At 38.3% G+C, this 24,758-nt stretch overlaps 2 protein-coding genes across 2 annotated transcripts in view; one reads left to right on the forward strand and one right to left on the reverse strand.

The window, feature by feature from the left end:
• LOC103804684 (rap1 GTPase-GDP dissociation stimulator 1-like) overlaps positions 1-12,844 on the forward strand; it is a gene marked incomplete at its 5' end in the record, with an annotated part of 20,712 nt that extends 7,868 nt beyond the window's left edge. Inside the window, 6 exons of the mRNA XM_009077296.1 lie at positions 1,684-1,818; positions 4,727-4,852; positions 9,164-9,303; positions 10,192-10,318; positions 11,325-11,453; positions 12,711-12,844. Of these exons, the coding sequence (XP_009075544.1) occupies positions 1,684-1,818; positions 4,727-4,852; positions 9,164-9,303; positions 10,192-10,318; positions 11,325-11,453; positions 12,711-12,844 (791 nt within the window). The remainder of the gene's footprint in view (positions 1-1,683; positions 1,819-4,726; positions 4,853-9,163; positions 9,304-10,191; positions 10,319-11,324; positions 11,454-12,710) is intronic.
• A 5,327-nt stretch (positions 12,845-18,171) lies between these two features.
• The window catches only part of TSPAN14 (tetraspanin 14), a 19,115-nt gene continuing 12,528 nt past the window's right edge, over positions 18,172-24,758 (reverse strand). Inside the window, exons 4-8 of the mRNA XM_009077295.1 lie at positions 24,644-24,758; positions 22,944-23,069; positions 21,340-21,384; positions 20,718-20,837; positions 18,172-18,243 (exon numbers count right to left, since the gene is read on the reverse strand). The exon at positions 24,644-24,758 is cut by the window's right edge and continues 47 nt beyond it. Of these exons, the coding sequence (XP_009075543.1) occupies positions 18,172-18,243; positions 20,718-20,837; positions 21,340-21,384; positions 22,944-23,069; positions 24,644-24,758 (478 nt within the window). The remainder of the gene's footprint in view (positions 18,244-20,717; positions 20,838-21,339; positions 21,385-22,943; positions 23,070-24,643) is intronic.

Consider the following 24,758-nt stretch of genomic DNA (forward strand, 5'->3'; position numbering starts at 1 on the left):
TGAATCAGGCATTGTGCATCATGGTTCTACAAAGGCCACAGAAATACCCTCAGTGCCTTTAAATTGGCTATCTTCAATTTATTCAGCTGAATGGCTTGCTTTGTCACTCACTTCTCCCTCCATCTTCCCCACAACACCATTAGATGTTTCATGTGGAAACACTGAATAATCCCTCTCATGCCCCAGTATGTGCCACTGATGTATGCACAGCCTTTCATCTAAGAGAAGAAAAAAAATCCTATGGAAATCTGATCTTGGCAACAAATGACTTCTAGGCAGTGAAAAGATGACAGACAGCTTTTGCAGCTATGAAAGTCACTGTTCCTATCAGACTTTAACTATGAGCCATTAAATTGAAGGTTCTGCTGCTATCTGAGCAAAAATATCCATAGGAGAAAGCAGCAATTTGGAGCCCTGTGACAATCAAAGCAAGGCAACCACTAATGGGCTCTCCCTATTCACACTTTACTACACAAGAAAAAATACAGTGCTCTGCCATTCTTTGGTTTGAAAGGTGGGGGGAAGAGAGAAATTAAGTTCATTTAAGGTTAGTCTACGTGAAGATCAAAATATTTTGCCCGTAGAATCTTATCAGACCAAAAGAAATGACCTATTCCTACAGAACCTGTTCCTAAAGAGGACTGGGCAATATTCCTCATATACTCTGATCTCCAGAGATTAGGAGCAGGCAAGCAAACACTTGAAAAATCACAAGCAAGACCATCAGGTTTTGAGAATGCATGCATAAAATGGTATAAAAAGATTTTTGAATGAGTAGAATTCCAGCTATTTCACAGACTGACAATTCTCTCATGAAAATATCCACTTATATTTTATAAGCATTTGACAAATTCTTATATAACACATGTAGCAATACAGGGGGAAAAGTATGCTACTAACTGAAACAATCAGGGATTAAAGGAATAGTAGGCACTTGTTCAAAAGACAACACAGAGGAATGTCTACTGCATTCAGTTGGAAGTAACATCCAAACCAGTTTTTGCAATGTACAAATCTGCTCTTTTCACCAGGATTAAGTAAATCAGAACTCTCTAGGTCAACTCATTATTTCCCTAGCTTCACACAAATGCAACACAATTAGACTTCTCATTTCAGAAAACAGGTCTCTCAAAGCAGGTAAGAAAAACCTAGGTCTGATTCTGTTGATGAGTAGCTAATGACAAATTATTACATAGGATACAAGGAGTAACAGAACTAGTAATCAGATTTGGCATTGCTGGATAAAATCCCTGGCATCACAATAGTCTCTTAAACCAGCAGAATATCAAAACTGGAGTATTAAAGCTATCCTGGGAAGAAATGAAAAATGCCACCAGTATTTCACCACATATATAATGGAAAATACAGCAGGACTGAGAGGAAAAAAAAAAAAAAAAGGCTGGAGAACCTACAGTTCTGAATTTGACAGTGACTATCCTCAGAAAGCTCTCTCCAGCTAAGCTTCATGGGAGGGTGTCTCAGCATCAGTTCACAGGTACCTGATGCTCACTTATCACTAGAGCTGACAGTTGGAAAAAACTACTACAAAAGCTACAGTCTTAATCTGATCAAGACAAATAAGTAGCCAAACCACAGACACCTTGAGCCCACAATTTGCATTATTAATTTCCATTATTGTGTTTCTTATCTTGCTCATCTACTTGGTTTTCCCTCTTTCTTCAGATGGCAACTGTTTACGCATGGTACAACTGGGAGTCGTACATCAGCTTCTGGATCTTTTGGAGAAACACGTACAGAGTGGGGACACCTCTGTTCAACATGCTGCACTCAGTGCACTCCAAAACCTTGCTATACCAGGTACAGTATTTAAAGACAATTGACTTACTGTGATTCTTTATAAAGATGGGTCATTTAATGGAGATCTGTGCAGCTCTGTCCAAGTCACCAATTCCAGTCCCTTGTATTTTGAAGGGCAACTGAACTTGCCCCCTCTTTGCAGAAACATATATTTGAATAATTCATCAGGACTTCCTCATCCATATAAAGAGTCTAAATATAATAAAGTGTGATCTCATTGCCAGCTGCTGAAATGGTTTCATATGAACAGCATATAGCAGCTCAAGACAAAAATACAGAGCAGTGTTTATAGCTAAAATACATAGTATGGGATAGAGCTCACATCATAGCTGGTAGGGATTTCATAAATCTGCTCTTCTTCTATAAAGCCAATATTCATTATAAATTCAGCCTTTTAACACAAAAAAAATAAAATACTTAAGGGAGATGTGTAAGAGAGATGGGGGACAGACCTCTGAATAGGCCATGTTGCCATAGGACAATGGGTAATGGTTTTGAACTAAAAGAGGGCAAATTTCGACTAGATAAGGAAGAAATGTTTTACAATGAGGGTGGCAAAACACTGGAACAGCTTGCCAGAGAGGCAGTAGATGCCCCATCCCTGAAAACATTCAGGGTCAGGCTGGATGGGGCTCTGAGCAATCTGATTTAGTTGAAGATGTCCCTGCAGGTTGCACAGGGTTCGGAGTAGATGATCTTTGAAGGTCTTTTCCAACCCAAACTATTTTGTGATTCCATTCCTGTGGTCTTTTAATATGTATCAGAAAATTATGCTGCTTCACATCTGAAATCTACTGTTTCCATGTGAAAGTGCCCTTCAGGCCAAAAATGTTTTGCTACAGACTTAACAGTACAGCACCCACAGTGCAGTCCTCACATTGCTATACAGTACCCCAGAGCATAGCACCAGTGCTATTTTCTGAAAATAAAGGAACTTGAAGTTGTTTGCCTATTTTATTATGTAAGCTGGCCAGCATGCTTGGTTTAACATTTTTATACATAATCATTACTTCAAACACATAAGAGCTCCAGAATGTATTAGGGGCTGCTTTGCATCCAGCACTACATTTTTATTTTTTTCTTACAGACAGCTCACTTCAAAACTCCATTTATTTCCTTCAACTTAATTTTACTATATTCTGAAATAATTTATTTGCTTTGGCTTATACTATTATCACACTAGCCAGCCATGTCCCTCTATTCAAGATTTTAATAAACATATTTTACACCTTAAGCCCCTCACTGATTCTATGTGTATTTCTTTCTCTGTGAAGAGATGTTCTACCAGCATTCACACCAGCAGGTAGAGGCCTGTGCAGGCTGCTTTTTGGTGTTAAAAAAGTATGCAGTACTGTGAAGATTAACATCAGCAACCTTACAGCAGTCACAGTCTAATACAGAGCTATGAGATGATAATCACAGAGCAATCCAGCAGAAATTAGAAGAGTGATTTAGTAGGCAATTTGTGACTGTCATTATTAAAATGAAAAAGGGGAATTTTTTTCCAAGCCTAGGGGTGTTCCATGCTTAGTTCTCACTGACTTCATTCCTGCCATATGTAGAATAGAATTTAACTATTACAAGCAGCAAAGACACCAATTCATCTCATTTGAAGGAGAGAAATTTTGATGTAGTTTCCCTCTACAATAAACAGAGATTAGCACATTCTAGCTCACAATAGAACCCATTCCTCAACAAACACCAAAGGCTGACTTTTTTGTGGTGCCAAGCCCAGGAATTCCTCGGGAGTTCCATAACCAAGCAATGAACACAGCTGATCTTGCAAAGATTATGGTATCTAAAACTTCAGAAAAATGTAGTTGCAACCTACAACTTTACTGCTGTTATCACTGCCTGCTACATACAGAACCAGTAAATCTTAATGTTCTTTGAAGATCTGATTTAAAAAGCTCAACTCTGAATTATAAAATATCAGTGTATCAATACAGAGTCTATTTTGGTTATCTGTTCTGTTCAAGTCTATGACAAACCACTTTAGATCTTTCTAAGTGTGTGGGGAATGCACAGCACTTAAAATGTCATCCCTACACCATACTTTTCCTCATCAATTCATAAAACCCATGTATTTTTATCTGTAATGTCTGTAAGACATTCCCTCTTAGTAATACATCACTTCTAGAAACACACACACTCTTATCACTTTCAACAATATAGTCTGCTGTATGGAAAAAAAAGTTACTTAATAAGGTCTGCCTCTCAGCTTATCCAATAAAAGAATGAAGGGATGTAACAGTCAATTCCCTAATTTCATTGTCCTGTCTTCCTCATCACCCTCCCAAAAATGCATGCAGAAGATGGGAAGAAAATTGCTCTGGTGAAAGCAGCTTTTGGTAACACAGTTAAGCAGTATTAGGACTCCTTCCAGACAAGCTTCTGATTATCACCAGGGATTACTGCACTAACCACTGGAGCAGACACAAAAATAGGGATAGGAAAGCACAGAAAGAAAGTCATGAACAACAGAGGATTAGTGAGCTCAAATACAAAAAGAAAATCCATTCTCTAGAAATATGGCTGTGTAAATCACTTCTGTCACCCAGTTCAGACCGATGAGCAAGCACCGAAAAGGCTTTCTCATTTGAAGGGATGGATAATCTATTATAACAAGAAAAAGCAGAGAAACAACAATGCTGTGTTTATCTGCTTTTATGTACTTTCTTTCTGGGCAGGGCTGAGATCAAAAGTAACCAAAATACCCTAGAAAGCTTTTTGCTCAGAGGAGAAGTCTAGTAGGAGTCAGGCAGTCCTGACTTCACTTCTCTAACAAGTTGGACCTTTTACTAGAAGCATAATAGCATAAGATTCATAACAGTTATGTCATAGGTACATTTTCAGATGCTTGTGTAGTTACTGAGCTTTGCATCAACATCTCTTTTCCATTTTCTAGTTGTTAGCAAGGTTCAAATGCTGGAGGAAGGTGTCACAGAACGGATTGAGACACTTCTAAGGTCAGAGAGTCCTCCTGTGCACGTCAAACTTCTTGGAACATTACGGATGTTAGCAGATGGTCAAGGTAGGGAATTGTTAATGTTTACTGAGATGAACCATTACACTCTCCTCCCCCCCCAGCCCTGCAAGACAACAGATGCGAAGACTACAGGCTATGCGTCCTGCTAACCTAGTTCCACTCAATCTGGTGATGTTCCAACAGAGATGACTGTCAGAGGCTGCTAGCTTTCCAGACAGACCCAGTCAGCCTCAGAGGTAGAGGAGAAACAAACCAAATTGAAGAATCTCCAGTAGTCAGTGAGAACTGGCAAAGGCCTAAAAGGAAGGTATCTTCCACCAGAAATATACCAGCAAGGCATGAGTATGATGGAAAAGACTCAAGCTAAGGCTTTACAGTGCCAAATCACAGGACACCAAATCAATAAAGAACTGGAGAATAGAAGAGGACTAAAGAAAGCTGGGGTGGAAAGAAGTTTCTACTACTCATACAGTCTTTTGATATATATGTTACCAGGTTTATCTTGCTGATGTGGCTCAAATGTTGAATTTACTTTGCATGTTGAAATATTGGATTATCTGCTTGCACTTCAATCAGTTTTAGAGAGAGGTGGGCATGCAAAGGCAACAAAACTCATTCTGTGCACATCATTGCATTTGGAGAAATATGCACAATGTCAGGATTACATTAAGATCTACTACAACACCTTAATTTATCCATAGGCTTACTTAGCTTCTTACTAGAGTATAACACAAAAATAAGTGTTGTAGGATTTGGTATTGTCTTTCACATTACTAGAGCAGCTGCTCTAGAATGCTGACCAGTACAGATCCCTTGATATGCAGGAATAATAAGAGCTAGGTCAAAATCAGAAGAGTTATGACCATTTTGTGATGGGAACTGACAACTGATACAGAACAATTAGACATCAATTTATGAGTTATATGGTATAGGAGAAAAACCCTTACCTTCCTACATTCCATGCTGCAATCAACTGTACCACTGCAGACACCACTTTGATATGACAGCTACTTGCATCCTTTATCATATTAATATGCAAGATACAAAATTTAGATCTAGCCCTCATATTAATTTGCACTGATTCCAGTCAACTTGAAAGCTGCTTTCACTTATACTTCAACTATGGCAGGAAATGGACATTGCAAGACATATAGAAACTTAGCAACTTCTTCCTCTCAGGCTCTGAAGAAGTCATCACGAAGCAATTTCTCCAAAGTTATATCTGCTGAAAGGGGCAGCATTTAGCTTTTCTTAACTGAGACACCATAATAACACAGATCTAAATTATCAAACACTAAATTATCTTTTTTTTAATTCTATTTACAAGCCCCAGTACAAAGCTGGAATTTGACATGAGGTACAACTTTGAATCTGAAACAATGCAGTTATCAAAGGGTAAAGTAGAAAAAAGATGCAGGAGATGATTCAACGTTTGGCCATTCCTGTCTATGAGCACACAATTCCCCCACCTTTAATTACTTTCTATTCTGTTTACCCATGAGCTAACATTACCCTTAATTAACTCAGCCTGAAACTCTTATGAATACACATCCATTAAGAAGTCCACACTAAATTAGTTAATTGCCTTATCTAGTATAAATTCATTATGCTGACTATCAGAGGGCATGCTGAGGCCTGCAGACTAGAAGAGGTAGGTTTCTTCCTAACCACAGAAAACTGCAGGCAGATCTGTCAGCTTCATTACTCTGAAGAGATGTTAAGTCCTAGTTCTCCCACTGTTTTGCTTCAGAGGAGCAGAATAATTTGTGCACTTCAATAGCCAAAGGACTTTCAGCTGTGCTGAAAGTTCAATCATACACACAATTTATTCAAATTCAGTGTTTTGCGTGTTAAAAGGTCTTCCTGTTAATGACTAATTGGGTTTTATCTTAAAGAGCTCTATTGCTGGTAGACATCAGCAAGTCCCTATCAAACTGGGTCAAGAATCTGCCTTTGAACAAACCACTTAAGACTGGTTTCATTCTCCACGCTCTTGCCTTTTTCATCTTTCTGTACTAAACTGGTTTATCATGGTCTCCTCAGACTAACAAGTAACATCTGACCTAGAAACAAAAATGTTGTGTTACATGAGATAACAAGTAACTCTTACCTCAAAACAAACTATGTCAGCTAGGCTGAAAGCTCCCAGATTCCTAGTGGGACTTTGATCTGAGGATTGTTCCTTAGTGCACTAGAAAATAAAAAAAGGGACTGCCCACACTTCCCCATCTCCCTCCCTAAAACAGAGAGAATATAGGTTGACTTACAGCTTCTGCAAGATATCCAGAGTAATCACGTGGTTTATTGACACTGACCTTCTGGTGCACACTCTATTTGATCCTTTCTAGAATATCCCAAAACAAGTGCAACACGCAGAGAAAGGGACAGGTAAAGAAATAGGAGCAGGGTGATGTTCTTACAGCCAAACCTATCCCTTCTGTTACGGATGTTAATGTTGGTTATTCCTCAAGTCTTTGCATCAGCTAAACTTCCCACTATCTTAAAACAATACAAACTTTTCCAATTTTTCCCCTTCTGAATTCACATCCAAAGGACCAGGAATCTCCCTTACTACCTTCTTTCAGGCCTGAAACTTTTTTAAGGCTAGAAAGCCAGAAGAAGATTGGAAAAGGCTCACAGACCATTTATGGACCTTCTTACGGAATGTACACTTCCAGTTAAGAGCTTTACCACATCTTTTGCTCACAGTACACAATGCACATTTCATGCTCACCTGCTCATTAAGAGCTTTACCACATCTTTTGTTCACAGTATACAATGCACATTTCATGCTCACCTGCTCTGGTCTCTAGCATCAAGGTGTGTGAGGCTGGCATGGGACAGGACTCAATCAAAATGAAGACAAAAAGAAAAACCTTTAATTACAGATAACTACATGAGACTCCTGAGCTTGAATTATATCTTATCATCAATGTATTTTTGCAAATAGAATAATTCTACACCAAAAGTGAGTGCCTGCCCTGTGACTACTCTTGCCTCTCAGCTGGTACATCTGGTGCCCAGCTGAAAGTGCTGCATGTTCATATCCTCAGTTCCTGATCAACTGGAACACAGAGAAACAGCAGTTTGGCAGTTTACAAAACAGTTCTTTTGTGCCTAAAGAGAAATGAGTGAACATTCAATTCCTACAAAAAGGCAGCTTAAGTTATGCACATTATTAGTTTTTCTTTCTCCTAGTACCCTTCACTTAGAATAGAACTCCAGCTGAACCATGATATAGAATTTCAAAGTCATAAGTATTGAACAGAAACAACTAACTGAAATTATTAAAACAGTATTAAAACAGTATTTACCATAATGTTCTCAGGGTTGAACCCCTACTTAATAAATTTGGTTAAAATAGAATAGTTCACAGCCTTCAACACCCTTATATCTGCATTTTTCCTTTGCTTAGGAAATAACTTTCCACCATTTAGTCACTTTTGATCCACAGCACTTTAAGGATGCACTGTAAAACTGCAGTAAGACTCACATGGAAGCATGTGCCAGACAAATACAATATTGAGAGAGAATGAGTAAAATTCCTTTTGCTGCTGAACTCCTAAGACCTTTGAGAGTAGACTCCCTTACTGGCAACAAGCTTTAAACCCCAGCACATCAGAGTTCCACTTCTTAGGAAAAGTTACCTAGGGAGATTTCTTCAAATGTCAACTACACAGGCTAATACTTTAGCAAGTCTTGAGGTAGGGCTCTTGAAACAGAGGGGATTGCAAATTAAAAAGCTCTTCTACACTAAGGGGAGAGTTATGATGATGCCTTATGCACAGTTCAACACATATTCTTAAGATTCAGGTCATCCAATTACCACCATGCTGCAATTCAGTAATAAAATTTGGCTTCCTGCGTTATCAACAGTAATTATCACAAGAGCAAGAACAGGCTCTGAAGAGCCCATGATTACATTTGTGCAGGGTTCAAAGTGTTAGTGCAAGAATCCAAATGGCAAAGAGACAGTCCTCATAAATAGATATTTCAGTATAGGAACAGAATATTTGCTTTCAAAGATACATAGCTGCTCATTTTAAGCCCTGCTTCAGCAGCCTCTTTAAAGGGATAGGTCTACTGGAACAGCTTATTTTGTTCTTCACCTCCAAGATTCCTTTGGTACAGATTTCCAGCATCCTTTGAAAGCCCAGTGCTTTAATAAATTCACCTCCAAGATTCCTTTGGTATAGATTTTCCAGGATCCTTTGAAAGCCCAGTGCTTTAATAAGAGCTCTTAAAGGATGTTGAACCTACACCTGCAGCCCTAGTTACTTCTGCATTCACATTTCTGTGACAGAAAGACTGAGAAGTCTGATTCTGAATGCCTTTTGATGATGCTTTTCTTTTCAGCAGATGCAGCTGAAATATTGGGCCAAGACCCCATGCTGCTCCACAGACTCGTGCAGTGGTGCAATGCGAATGACCACGCTGGAATCCAGGGAGAAGCACATCGGCTGCTAGCATCAATCTTGCATCACAACAGATCCCAAGTAGGAGAACTATTGTTCTGACACCTTTCTACTATACCCTTCTCAAATCTGTCTAAAGCTTGTTGTTATAGCTAAGAATTAAGTGTTAAACAGCACAAAGAGCTTTACAATTAAAAACATGAAAGCTCACAATAAAAACCCCTCTGGTCTGCCTTGCTGCCAGTAAAGGGGAGGTGAGCTGGAAACCTGTGCACTCCATAGCCACAGATACCTCAAAGAAACAAGCAACATGGTTACTTACTGTCATTTGTCAGCTTTAACCCTGCTTGAGTAAGGCTTGACAAATGGTAACTAGGTAAAGCTTTTCTACTGCTATAAATACGTTTCAAATTTCAAACAAAAATGGCAAAGATGACCCAGACCTGTCCTAAATGTCAGTCCTCCAGAAGCTCCAAAGAGCTCCATCCACCTAGTGATTGATGAATGTGGCATGCTGAGTATCTGCTGGCACTTTAGAACAGGCTTCAGTTTCTCATAAATCATGCAAGTACACACAGGCTGCCCAACCACACTTCTCTGAGGCAGTGGTTAAAAAGGAACTATTGGCTCAGGCTTTGATAAAGTAAAACTAATTCTTCCTAGTTTGATGAAAAAGTGGAATAAGGACAAACTAAGCCTCAAGACAAAATACATAATTATCTTGCAGATACACATTCATACTTAATTCTAAGTATTGACATTCCACGTAAATTAGACCAGCCCTAAGCAGACATGTATGATCAGTGCCAAAACCAATGTTATCTCTAGCCTTCAAATATTGTCAGTTTGCACTGCAGCAGGCAAACAATTTTCATCTATTCAGAAACTGAAGAGCACAATCTCATTTTGCTTTTCATTCTACTTTATTCATAAGTCAGATTTCCATCTGGTTTACCTTTGCTTTAACAGGAAGTGGTCAAAGCCATCCAGGAGGCACAAGGAGTGAAGCATCTGGTTTCCATGACAAAAAGTGAACACGCTGCCATGCAGAATGAGGCTCTGAATGCCTTGGCAATTGCATCTGCAATCGATTTAGGTATTTTTCTCCTAAAGCATTTATCCATGCAAGAGCCTCAATTATGGTTATGCTGTTAATTCTACGTAACGTGTATGAAAAAGTATGTTTCTTGTCTAGATTTAGCTCTTCAGCATGAAATAAAGCTTGCCAGCCATCCAGATGACAAAAGCAATAAGCTTTGGGAAGTGACTGAAGATTTTTTTTGTTTAGGATAGAGTCAAATTATCAGGCTATGTGGACAGGCACAGTCTGTTGAGTAGCATGGTATGATGCTAGAAACCTACACCAAAAAAATGAAAACTGAGGGCAAGTAAAGGTGATGAATAAAAAAGACAAGAAAGTCTAAATGAAGGACAAATATTAGACCTGAATGGTTAACAATGACAATAAATTGAGGAAATGGTCTTCAGAAGACAGACTTGAAGAGATAATAAAACAGAAACATAAAAAAGGCATTGTAGACGCTACAAATGAAGTGACAAAATTGTAAAGGTTCTAACTACTTTTCCTGAGTTAATTTTCAAAGTTACACACAAATTTTTTCCAGATTTTCCTGTATGACTTGAAAATGTGTCTCAATTTATTATAGTAAAGACAGACACTACAGAAATCTAAATACATCACAAAAGGTAAATGAAAAGAAAAAGTCAACTTGCCATTTGGAATTTCCTATACCAATAAGTAAGACTGTAAAGAGCACAATTTACTGCTTGTCCACCACTGAGATTCTCAAACTCAATTGGGCAACTAACGTGAATCAACATTTCTAGCAATGATTCTGTTCTGAGGTTGTTTTATACAGTCTACAGTATACTGGTTCTGCCTTCAGGAATGAGGTCAGCAAATAAATACTGTACAGAAAATAAGATAGATTCTCCACTACAGCAGACAGATGCCCAAGACATCACTGTACAGCCAATTTGAAATCAAGTCAGCCAGGAATTGAGTTTTTAAAAAACAAGCATGTTCACTTTCTAGTTTCTTTTCAGACAACAGCTCAGATATTTGTTTACTTATTTTTCAGAAATTCTTGAAGAATCTTTTAAGGAATCACAACTAGTTCAAAGCTTACACAAACTTCTACAAAATGATAATACAAGTCCTGAGGTGAAATACAATTCAATGGGTCTTTTGTGCAGCCTTATTAATTCAGGTAACTTTATTTTAAATTGTCTGTGATCAAAGAATGGATATTTGTGATGAAGACAAGTGCTTTCTGTTACCACAATGTGCTGCTTGCAGTGCTCCAGTGAATGAGTAAAGGATATTGAAGAGGTTCATTCTTTACTGATCACCAAAAATCCTAGCCAAGTAGCTTCTTCCATTATGAAAAGTTGATTAAACCATGAGCTGGGTAAAAAAAAAAATTATTAAAAAATAAAAGCAGGCTGTATTCCAATGGCAAAAAAAAGTCCTGAAAATAGAAAAATTAGAGCCTTGGAATAAAGACATCTCTGTCTAACTTCACCATGCACAAATGCCTGGCAGTGTCCTGGTCCTGTGTGCACCACAGCATCTTTGTGTCCAAAGAAATAGTCTCCATCATCTTCCACAGGCAGACAGACGTTTGCTCTGCCTACGCTTTAAGCAAACCAGAAGCTGAGATGAAACAGCAGTTTTAGCAATGCTGTAACCTTTGCACAGTAACTTCAAGTAAAGCACATGAAGTACATGATTTCAGTTTCACTCTGTGGTTAAGGAAGACTTGTAATGCTTTGAGCAAAATCAGACTATCCTGGGTATATGGCACTACATAAAAACTACCACCTTCAAACCAGGAGTCCAAAGATCTTGTGGCAGTTTCTAACATTTTAATGTAAATATCATGTAAATTGAAAATAATGATTGTGCTCAGGCAAGGACTAACCACAAGGTGAGCTGCCTTTCAAATCCTGAAGCCACCCTATATTGACAGACAAGCTGGATTTTGCAGTGTATTCTATTTTTTTCCCTATAGACACACAGATATTGGAATAGGGATAAAGCACTTGCATCCTTCAGTGCTACTATGGAGTACTGACATAACAGTGTGATCTATAAGACTTTTTTCCAGAGCTGTATATACCCAGCATTTTATAGACTAACTGAAACACTAAGAGTTGAGTCTTAGCAAGATGAAATGCTAACAAAAAGCATACAGGAAAAAAAATGCAGGAAATTGTCCTGTATTAAAATTTCAAAGTGCTTTTCTTCTGTCAATCAATTCTTTGAAGTCAAACAGGAGAAAAACGATCTTAACCCATTCAATACTTTCAGTGGCTGAAAGGGTATCTATTGAAAACAAATTTTATTTGAATTAAAGCAGCACATTCTAAACCGCAAGTACTTCTAACTTTTATCTTTCAACAATTGTTGGGAGCCACTATGCCATGGCATATCACTAAAAGTCAGCATTTCATCTCCCATTCAGGTAATCTGAGACAAGAAATAGAAGAGGACAAGATTAAAGAAACGCTCGAACAACTCTGCTGTCACAGCAATGCAAATGTGGTCAAGGAAGCTGTCACAACATTACGGATTTTGAGAGGAGAGACACTCGAGTAGCCCTCCCTTGTTCCACATGGCAACCCAGCACTGCTGCTGAGGCAAACACAGAACACCAGCTTGGCAACCCTACATTGCATTTGTCATGCTGCTACATGACCAAAAGTACTAAAGCCCAGGTACAGATCCAGCTTTCAAAGCTGTACATACAAAAAAACACACACACACCCCCCCAAAAAAAAAAGAAAACCAAAAAAACCCCAACCCAAACCGAAAAAACCAACCTCATTTGCTTATTGCTGCTGCTCTTCACCAAGCTGCTAACACATAGCAGTAGGAACAAGGCCTGGCAAGCAAATGGTCTCAGAAAACATCACGTAAGAAGTATCAGGCAATTGCCACTTCTGCTATATAATTTTAAGATGCTTGTTTTTTTCAAATTAGAATACACACTTGCAATTTTTCTCGTATCAATAGGACTTTAAAACAATTATCAAAAAAATCTCCAGCTTATATCATGTAACCCAAAACACAGGTTATATTAGAGCTGTAGCTTAAATGATGCAAAGGGCTAACTGGCACCAATTCAACCCTCTGTACCTTGTGAATCATGCTGTGAGCCCAGATTTTAAGTGAGCGTGTTAAAATCATCTTCCCCTTCAATTTCCAATTTTAAAACTCATCTCTAAAATTTTACCTGCAAGTGTCACAAGCTATACTCCTAAATACCTGAGGTTACCACCTTGTCCTAATTTCAGAGTTGCAGCTATTGGAACCTGGAATGAGACTCAGCAGAAGTTTACAAGAAACTGCAGTCAATGAACATACAGTGCTTGGATAAGACACAAAATGAAAGCTTGTTAGAAATTAGAAGTGGGCATGGCTGAAGGTTTGGAGGCAGCCACTAAGAGAATCTGTGTTTAACTCTAGATAGTGAAAAACTGTAGTAAAACATGTGTCTCTGAACATTTCTATGGTAACCTTTCAGAAGGTCACCAGATAAAAAGGAAACAGATTCTATTCCACAACTTGTTCTTATGGGAACATTTTGAAGTAGTTGAAAGTATGTTGCAGAGTCACATTGTCAAGACCTAAGAGATAAAATTAAAAACCCTGTAGTGGTAGGGAATGAAAAGCTAGAGAACAATGTCCTTTTTTTATAGCAGCAGAGAAGTTATTGAGAAAAAAATAAACAAGTACTGATCTTCAGAAAACTGTTACAAAGCAGGGTATATTTAGAAGTCAACAAGGCTGTCTCAAACAATTTGAGTACACTGACTTATGTCTGCAAACAAACATCACAACTTTGTTCCTGCAAAAGCTTTCCCACTTGCAAAACTTAGTAACACTACCTAACCCACTACACTCATCACAAACATCACCCTCAGGAGTACTCTTGAGAAAGGGAATTTCATAAAACCAACCCACACAAGTCAGGTTTTGACCACATAGTAGGAGAAAACCCAGCAGCTTTAAATTTTTGGATGTTCATAGACTTAACAGTTTCTCTACAGCGTTCTGCAGCTCTTCACTTGTTCATGGCTTCCCATTAACAATGGAGAGAAAAGCATCAGTATAACTCAACAGCCCAGACTGAAAGAAAAATATATTAAGAATTAGTTTCAGCAAAATGAACAAACCAACACCAGTGGATCTTTACCTTTTCTATAGTTATCCACAAATTGCAGTCTTGGTAATCAGTCTAAACCTTAGAGAGTGAAATACTAGTGACCGGAAGCAAAAAAACTTCAACATCAAACTCCAGGATTAAAAAACATTATATTTTATTTAATCAAACTTAAGGCTTGAGAAAAAAATATACTGAAAGCCACTCAGAAAAGCCATCTCAGGAGACAGAACCTCCCCTTCCACTGCCTGAACAACGTTCGAGCTGCATGACAACTCACAGGCAGTAAGGGGAAGGAAGAGGGAAGGCTGGAATGAGGAAACAAAAAACAAGGCAATTCTATGCATAAGTCAATCACCACATCAACCTCAATGGACTGGAAGTACAAATCTATCCACATGGCACTGTATGAGGTCAGCAGAACTAAAGACCTCTTTGTGAAGAAACATTCAGATTTTCAGGAGGCGATCGAAGGTCCTTTGGTCAATGCACTTTTTCCAGTGCTCATATTCATCCTCTTCTTCACATACAGGGAAACTGTGTCCAAATACAGTTATAGTAATAGAAACAAAGAGGCAGTTGCACTGTGAGACATACTGACAAATAAATACATTGCTCAACGGAAGTAAATTGTGTTCATTTCTGAGAAATAAAAGTGAGCACATTGAAGTTTCCTTCTCAGTCTGGTTATTCAAGTCTGATCTCATATCTGACATCTTCATTAAAAACCTTGTTTCCATTGTAGTGTTTGTGAGGCTGTTCCAAATGCAAGCACTGAAATATCAACATCAATAATTTATCAAACCTCTGAGATCATTGAATTGCTTCTCCTTTGAGGCTTTAGAAGCAGGCTCACACCCATCTGCTTTTGCTGACAAGACTTTTTTTAAACCATAACTTAAATCTTTAGCCAAGAAGTCACTGCAGGTCCACAGAGAAGGTGTTAAATCCAACTAAGCAGAAAGTATTCTCATTCCAAGTCTTAAATTACACTATCCATGTGTACCATCAATGGGGGTACACTTCGAAATGTCTAGGGGTAAAACAGTCTAAAACACCAGTATTTTAAAAATGATACTCAATAAGCTCAGAAAATTTTATCCACAGTGGAAAATCATTTTAAAAATAACTCCATGAATTTTAAGATCCTCAAATAGGTTGAACTTCTCTTTTGAATTCAGTTCGAAATAACTGAAACACCAATAAAAGCTGGTGTTAATATGGCTAAAGCCATTAAGAACAAACTGTGAAAAGACAACACTTGAATACTTGATTTCTTTTTGAAGTACTGTTTGTATGCAAAACAGAACTTAATCCATTTGTCTTCAGGTGACTTGGCAAGATTTTCAGACCCTTGGAATCCTAATCTACAATGCTGCCTCTTGTCAGCAGCTAATTTCAGTGCATGAACTCCACAGACATCTTTGACACTGGGATGCTTTTCACCAAACTGCTCAAATTCCTTCCCAGCACTGGGAGATTTCTGTGTCAAAAACTGGCAAAGGGAAATATACTCCCTACCTGCAGTTTTTAATGCAATGCTTTATGAATACAAAGTTACAAATAGGAAGCATCCTTCTCCAACTTTACATACATCAGATTATTACACATAACCTTAACAGAGTAAGTGGGTTGATGAAGTGTTGTAAAGTTTCAAGCACCAGAATTTAAAGCAAAGGTTGCTGGACACTGCTTCTCCGCTTGCAAAGTAGCAGTACAGTCAGCACATTTTTGGCTGTTCTTAATGGATTAGATTCAACAAATCAGTAACACAGACCATAAATTTAAGGCTTTATAGAAGAAATGCCTCTTGCTTTCCCCTCACTGATCTACTGCTATTGTCTTCTCGTATATCAAAGTTTTTAAAAAGCAAAACAGTATACTTCTAGCCACTTTGCTTTCAGGTTTTAAGATGAGTTAAGAGCAGACTGTTCTCTACTACTGTAAGGAAATCAGCCATCCTTTGACAAGCTTCCTTTTCCTGTTGTGTCTCAATCACTGGCCAGAAAAAGAACCATAAAAGCTGAAATACACATGAGAAGTACAGCACTGTCCGAAGTGCTTCACAGATTGCAAGCTAGAAGAATGTCTGGACAACCAATACAGACACAAAGATTCTTCCTGTTGATCAGCTTATGCCAGTGAAATGTTTGTTAATACATGCATAATAGAAAAAAAAAAAAAAAAAAAAAAGGACACAAAAGATACTTAAAAAGTTTGGCTTCCTAAGAAGGCCATATAGTTTAGAAATACAAGTATTAAATCCTTCAGGCAGACTGGATATAGTAAAATATCATTATAAAAATATATACTTTTCTAAAATTTACACTATGTTAGGCACTGTAAATAAACCTGTTCTCCCTGAAAAATCAGGTGTCACTGGAAGCAGTAAACAATGTTAGTTATATGGCCCACAGTAAAACTGACAGCTAAAGCTACTTCCAACAACTTTTCAGCCACATACTTTTACCTTAAAGCTAAGGATACTATGTCAAAGTCTTCAAGAAGATTGGAACTCTTTCTGAACTACAGATCCATCTACTAAGCCCTCAACAACGGAGGACTGGAAGAAGAGAGTTCAGTTTTCTCTTGATTAAAATAAAGCCCTTGATATCAGGAGTAGTTCACTTTCACTTAGAAAATTACTGTGAAGAAATTATTGTGGTTCACTGTATTTTGATTCACACTTGAACCATGAACCAGCAGAAGTCACGATTGAATAGTTTTACAAAAAAAATTGAAAAATTCAACAGACCTAATCTTCCACTAAATCCATGCTTTCTCATTTATAAACATATTTCAGTAAAGATTAATGCTGAATTTTGAAGTCTTTCATCAGTCCCAATAACAGCAGTCAGGACTTGTGAAGATCAATACAGCTGTTGTAAGAGAAACTGGGGCAATAGCAAAAAGCACCAACAGCTAGCATAGCATGTTTGCTACCTACTGAAGCAAGGTACAGTTTGAAGTTTATGCAGACACAACTTTTTAAAGATATTACTGATCAATGAAAGGACAAGCATTTTTAAAGAGGTTTTTTTCTTCTATAAATACAGAACATTTACATTTTTCTCAGACAGGAAACAGCATCAGGGTTTCACACCCCTCTTGCCTGAAATGGAGATTTCTAACATATAATGCTACAGAGCTAGTCAGATTTTCCTCCTCTTGAGAACTCACATGGATTTTCAAAACAGCATGGGTTCTGACAAAACTGAAAATCAATTAAAGAACTAGACAGTTTGTGGCTTCCCCCCCCATTTTCCAATACCACAATGATTATGGTTGTTGGATATCTTGCCAAGAAATGACTCCATGAGTCTACTGTAGAGATTAATATCATTTCAAGCTTCTGAAGAAATCAGCACATGCCTTCTGAAAAGATTACATTTTAAGACTGATGACAGGAGTGAAGACAAAACAAACTTCATAGTAATCCTTCAAGGAAAAAGTTTACAACAGTTTCATGTCCCTTTGCTACAGTCTTTACAATCTGTTCTGCCAATGTCTTGGAAAATTCTACTTCTTCCTCCGAGGTCAATGCTGGTGCACTGAGTTGTCTTGTTAGAAAAAAGGTAGACAAGTGCATGTTTGGAGATTTTTTTGTACCAGCTTCCTACAAAAAAAGCATGAGTATGGCAAAATCCACATAAGGCTTTTAACACCAGAAGTATTTCATGGTCCATGCATTTCTTCCACCTTGGAGTCCAACTGAGAATCACAAAACATACTGTTCTGCAGCATGTGTCTGCTTTTATATTCAGAAGGCATTACTTGCCTTCACAGCTTCAATATCAGAAATCAATGTCCTGGCCAGGAAAATCCCAAAAATCTAAAAAGATAAAAAACATAATTTGTGAGATTAAACACTTGTAATGTATCAGTCTGCAAGATGTTTGCTTGCAGGTTCAGATATCATTTCATAGCCAGGACCATCCATTAAAGCGTGGCTATTACTAACAAGGAATAAAGACAACAGAATCTTGCAGGGAATAAAGCTCATGAGATGATTTCACATAGAACTTCAGGACTATTCTAAATAGTAAGCTTCTAGATGTGTTAGAGCTAGAAGAAATCCACTTAGCTAAGTCTGAGTCTCATAACACTCATGCTCACCAAGTGCTGAAGTTACAAATCAGACATTTTCATTCATTCCACAACTTTGAATAGATAATCCTGTCAGTTTTTCAAATCAATTTTTTCAATACATGCAGAATGCACCTGTACTAAAATGAAACTATCACAGACAGGAGTAAGAAATGTCCTGATTATTCTGAGACATTTAAATTTGATATTTTAACATTCTTGCAAGTTCACAGTAAAATCTTCCTTTACAAATTGAAGATAAATCTGTAAACTTCAGACATTTCCTGAAATTATCTTAGAAACAACATGAAACTGGGGTAAAGCTTTGAAAAAGCCAAAACATTTGTTTTAGAGGCAGTCAGGTTATGCCTAACCATGAAATAGCTTAAGGCACAAGACCCAATTTGAAAATACAAATGTCTGAAAGTGGTTTCAAAGAGACTCAAGACATGAATAAAGAACATCATTATCAGTCAACATACTGACAAAAGATTAAACTTCGTATCTTGAACATCCTCCTAATGAAAGGTGGTGTTCTTAGGACAGCACTTCTCAAATCCATGGAAGCACTCTCATTAGAGAGTGGTAAAAAAAAATAAATATAAAAAAAATATCCTCGCGTTGCCATATAGAAAGCAGAAAAGACCTTGGCTCTGTGTAAGCTCTTCTGAGCAGTAACAGTAACATCTCTGTATTATCAACCTTGGGTTCTGCACAAATCCTAAACATAGCCCCATACTAGTCACTGTGAAGAAAGTTAACTCCACTTCAGCCCAAACCAGCACAGAAAGAAATTAAGGTAAGTGTAAACAACTGCCACAATGAAAGCAGGACCCACCTTGAAAAAAGTAATTAACACCCTTTACTGAGAATTTTGGTTCTTTTTCTTTGATGGACCAAGCACTGACAAGGTAACAGGAGTCACAGCAACTCCTTCCTCTGGTTTTGCTAATATCATGGTTGCAACCTGTTCCCGTTTCCCTGCTCTCACATTATGCAATAATAATATCATTACATTTTCCCTGCTCTTATATTCTCAACTTTTTTGAGCAGCATGTTACGTGACACTTGCAGCCAGCTCAGTGGTAATCTTAGCATGGAGGACAGTAATTCTATCTTAGTCATTTCACATTGTGATAGAAGGCTGTAGATCAGATCTACTTGAGTAGATGCCCAGCAGATGTCTCTCCCTCATGGCATATTGAAACGTAAGGAAGATTATTATAGAATCATAGAATCATCAAGGTTAGAAGAGATCTCTAAGATCATCAACTCCAACCATTAACATGCCACTCCACTGTAATCCCTAAACCATAATGTCCAGCGCCAGATCCAGACACCTCTCAAACACTTCTAGGGATGGTGACTCCACCACCTCCTTGGGCAACTATTCCAGTGCCTGATCACATTAACAGTGAAAACATCTTTCCTAATATACAATCTGAATCCTGTTCCAGAAGCTGCACTGGTCACAAGGATTATATCCTACCCCAAGAGCTGCACTGGTCACCAGGCAAAGGGATTCTGAGGGCATCAGCCCAGTTTCTAACACAGAGGTGAATCAACTGCCCTGAACTGGCACATGATGAACTGATACCTGGAAAAGCACTGAGCCTGAGTGTGGGCAGAAGGCAAGTCTCACTGGTGCCAAAAGCACTTGTTCCCATCACTTTATGAAGTATAAATGGGCAAACAGGAGCAGAGTCAGGTGGTGAACTGCCTCATGCTATACTTCTGCTCAGTGTCAGCCTGGAACAAGACAGTGAATGTGTTCCATGCTCCAACACTCCCACCCTTACCTGGTCCCCCTGGTAGGACCAGGGTGACTGTATTCCCCCGTGCAGTGTGTGTCAGGGGCAGCAGGAGGAGGGCACACTTACACTGTATTGTATTGTACAAGTACTGTATCACAGCTTATAAAATAATCATATATTCACATATGACTACATTAATACTACAATATACATCACAATCATCACACACTATATTGTAATTGTATCACTGTATTTTTATAATGACCTTCATTGCTTTAAGCAACAGGTATTTTCATGCTAGGTCTCCATCCCTATAATTGTTTTTCATGCCATACTTTTCTCATCTCTAAAACAGCCTACATTGTCAAAATATTTATTTTACCTCTGTCCATAACTACTTTTACCATCAGTGGGTCTGGATCTGCAAATGTGAAATTTTTTTCAAAGAATCATAACAACTACTAACCTGGAGCAGTGATATAGCTATGAAGACACCTGCAACAATGTAGATATTTCGGGGTAACCAAGCTTCAAGGGCATGAATACATCCTTTGACAAAAATCTGATCATCCCATTGACTCTTGCTCTGAATGTAGAAAGGAAGAATAATATTTTTCTGCTCAAGTTTATTATAAGGTTCATCACATGATATAGCTAAACTAATGTTCTGGCACTTATGCAGGAATGTTTTTAACCACACTTCAAAAATGCACATAAATCAGAGAATGTTGGATACTGATGTTAGTATATTCCTCTAAATTCTGTTATTAGACTACTGTAGAATGATCAGATAATAGATTAGCAGAGTTAGACTACTACAGCTGATAACTGAAATGCACATTTGAAGTGCAAGTCCTCCCCCTTTCCCTGTACCTCTTTCATCACTTGTTTTCTCTACCCTCCCACAGTACAAGTTTACTTTAAACCAAGTAAAATGTCTACCTCGCTCTACCTGTAGCATGATGCAGCAAAGTCAATTACTTCCCAGAATTTTAAGCTGACATCTCTATCAGCAATCCCACCACTTTTATAGCTTTGTCTACGCAGGCACAGAATATGACAGACAGCAAGATCCCACAGCACTTTACCTTCTTTCTGATATCATAGCCACACTGAGTATTCACAACTTTTTGCTGCAAAGCAAAAAAGATTTAAAATAAATAGATTGAACTCTACTCACTTCTGTTCACAGCAATTTTTTCTGTCTTCTATATTCACAAACAAATCAGGACTGTCAGAGCCAACAATTTTAAGAAACATTTTTAGTAAAACGCGAAACACTAGCAGAACACAAGAAAAGTAATGACAAAGCAAAGGCGTACGTTAGCCAGACAACATCCTCCACCAGAAATCTCAGCTGCTTCTATCACTTGGCTTTCAACTAGGAAGGACATTTTAATGTGAACCATAGCAACTGCACTGCCAGCACACAGATATCTGCATTTCCAAGGTCAGTTTCACGTTGGCTATTTCACATAACTCATCTCACCCCAAAAAGTTAAAACAAGTAACAGCTTTCAAGCTACTTCAGCCCTCTCAGTTGGCAGTTCAAGGTCTCACACATAACCCAGCTCCAAGGTACACAAGGTCTTGAAGACAAAACACTGCAGTTGTAGATCTCAAGTAGGAAGACCACAAACACCTTCCAGATCACAACCACACACAACACAAGGACAGTATTTATCTCCAAGGACCCAAAGACATTCCTTTTAAGACTTTTCCTCTAGGTGAGATTTATGAAAACATATGTATTATGCAATTACAGCATACTTTACAAAATGCATAGTGAGTTATACTGAAATATTAGCAGTAGAATCTCACATTAAAATGATTTAAACATACTTGTGTCTCCTTAAATACAACACCAGCCACAGGAAAAATCTGCAGTTACAGCACTGCTCCAAACTAAACTAGAAAATAATTACTAAGAAATCTGAACTTGGAGTATTTCCCTGACAAATTCTTTGCTTGGCTGATTTCCAGTAAAATCAGAAGCCTATCAGTGGTCAAATATAACCTGCCAATGGCTCCCTGCTCTGCACAAGAATTGCTGCATGGGCTTAGAGCTGTAACTATTCCCACTAATACTAGAAAGCACTGTATGTTAGTTCCTATCTCCATATTTTGGCTTTCAGTCAAAGGGTCACATTCACGAAGTTCAGTAAATAGATCTAGCCAATAAGCACCTAAATCTTGCTAAAACCAAGAATTGACTCAAACACTTTAAACCAAGTCTCTGCATGAGCACTTCATTGGTTGCTGATAAAGCATCAGCAAATGGAGTTACTCCTACTTGTCTGGCAGAGGCATGGTGTAAGACGAATTCTCACTGGGGCAAACACACTGCTTAGACAGCGCTCTCAGGTCCTTACAAGGTAGATAATAGAAGATAAGAATTCAAGGAAACAACGCACTGGGAATATAAAATATCAGCCACCACTACTTGCAGACTCAAACCATACTAAAATAGCTTGAATTTCTGGAAACAATACATTTTCAGCTGTATAGCAGTTTGCCACATTTGGACACTCAAAGGATGGAAGAGCAACATGAAAAACGTTTGTCTGATCAAGAGTAAATTTTGGTAATTTAGAAAAGCTTATAAAGCCCTAGTTGTCACACCTTTTTCAGGAAGCACTTCCTTTCATAATTCTACAACACCAGAGCAATACAAAGCCAGGAAACAACTTACAGCAGGATCAGGTATACAACAGGAAAAAGGAACTCCGCACTTCTCACGACTTTTGCTTTCACTGTTGCAGTCAAAGTATATGTTAAAGTCCCAGTCATCTGGACCTTGGGCACCACAGCAATGGTTCTGAAACAGATAAACAAATATCATTCCAGAGAGTTCATTCAGCATCTAACATGCTTATCTTCCCTAGTAAGATAGAGACTACGAGGTCACTTGCAGGCCTGAAAGTAATATAATTACACAGAACAAGCAGCTGTCTACAAAAAGCTCTCTCCCAAGGCACACACTAGGAACAGAGCAAGTCAGCCTAAGGAGCATGGCTCCTTGAAAGATGGGCTTCAGTGAGGCATTTGAACACACTGCTGCACCTTGCTGTTCAGTCCCCACAGAAACACTTGCTAGTTCTCACTGCACACTTTCCTACTTGCTCAGTACTCTCAGGTATGCACCAATGATAGGCCAAATCAGAGATTTTTCTGGTCTTTCCTTTTTCAGGTTTATTGCCTTGTTAGTCTGGTTAATGAACTCTTTTTAGTAAGCTCAGCCTTTCATTTTCATTGAAAAGTAACTGGAGTTCAATTGTAAATCAGCTTAGCATATCAGCCTGGCTGACTATACTGAAACTAGATAAACAGAAAGAGCATCGACAGAGCAGACAACACTAAGGCAATTATAGTGTTGGTCATGGGCAGGAGCAGCCCTGCCAGACAAAAAGGTGTCCTTAGGACCCAAAGCTAAAGCCAAACACCACTGAAATCCATCCAGGCAGCTCAGAGGATGCTTGCATATCAATGCACACAAACAAGAGTGAATGAATGGGATAGATAAACTTCTGGTAATATACAGCTGACCAAACTGGTATCCACTCTAAAACATGTTTTGCTATTAGACTCAGCTGTGAGCACAGTTTTCTAATTGATCTTCTAGAAGATGGAAGACAAACAAACCAACATTGTTTCATAAGGGGGAAAAAAATACATAAAGGAGACAACCATTTCACCTCTTTGCAAAGTACTCCCTCTCCATATATATCTTGTAACCACACATAAATAAATAAAAAATGTCACCCATACTTGTTGTTCCCTGGGCATAATTCAAAAGCAGCTGATGGAACGAAAGCCACAATGCCCTTAATAGCACAGGCCTTACTCCTAGTATACATCACTATCCTCTGGTAACTAAAGATTTTAGGACCACTGGAGCATAAAATTGTTTCAACCTTCCTTGGCAACTGCTTCACTAGAGACTAACATTTCCCACTTTAAAAAAAAAATAAAAAATCCTCTTTTGTTTCTAGATGAGGTACATCTCAGAAGATAAAAGGCCCTGTGTTACATCCCTGTACAAGACTGCAGTGCCTCCTAGGAGTGTGGATTACACTGCACAATTTTTTCAGGAGAAAGATTTTTGTTGCTCACTTTTAGCTTAATGTGATGTAACACTGATCAGACCAGGGGACCAAATGAAAAAGGTCAAAGGCAGACAGATACTTGAGAGAGTTTCCATAATCACAGTTAGAACAGCACGGTATCTCAGAATATCTTGCCTCCCTGATACTTTCACTAGAGAAGGAAAAAACAAAAAGCATATCTGTAACATAGTACTATTAACTACAGAACATGGGCACATGGTTATGCTCTACAACAAAATCTACGTATTCTGGAATGCATGAAAGAAGTGACAGGATACAAACTTACAATTCTCTGTAGCGAATCAATGATGTTCTGCAGGTCAATATCGTCTCGGTAGGATTTAATGTTATTCTCAAAGAATTCCTTGACCCTGTCCCTCACCCAGTCCTGGAACAGGAAT

This window comes from Acanthisitta chloris, unplaced genomic scaffold, assembly GCF_000695815.1.
Source record: "Acanthisitta chloris isolate BGI_N310 unplaced genomic scaffold, ASM69581v1 scaffold686, whole genome shotgun sequence".
In the NCBI taxonomy this organism is placed as follows: Eukaryota; Metazoa; Chordata; class Aves; order Passeriformes; family Acanthisittidae; genus Acanthisitta; species Acanthisitta chloris.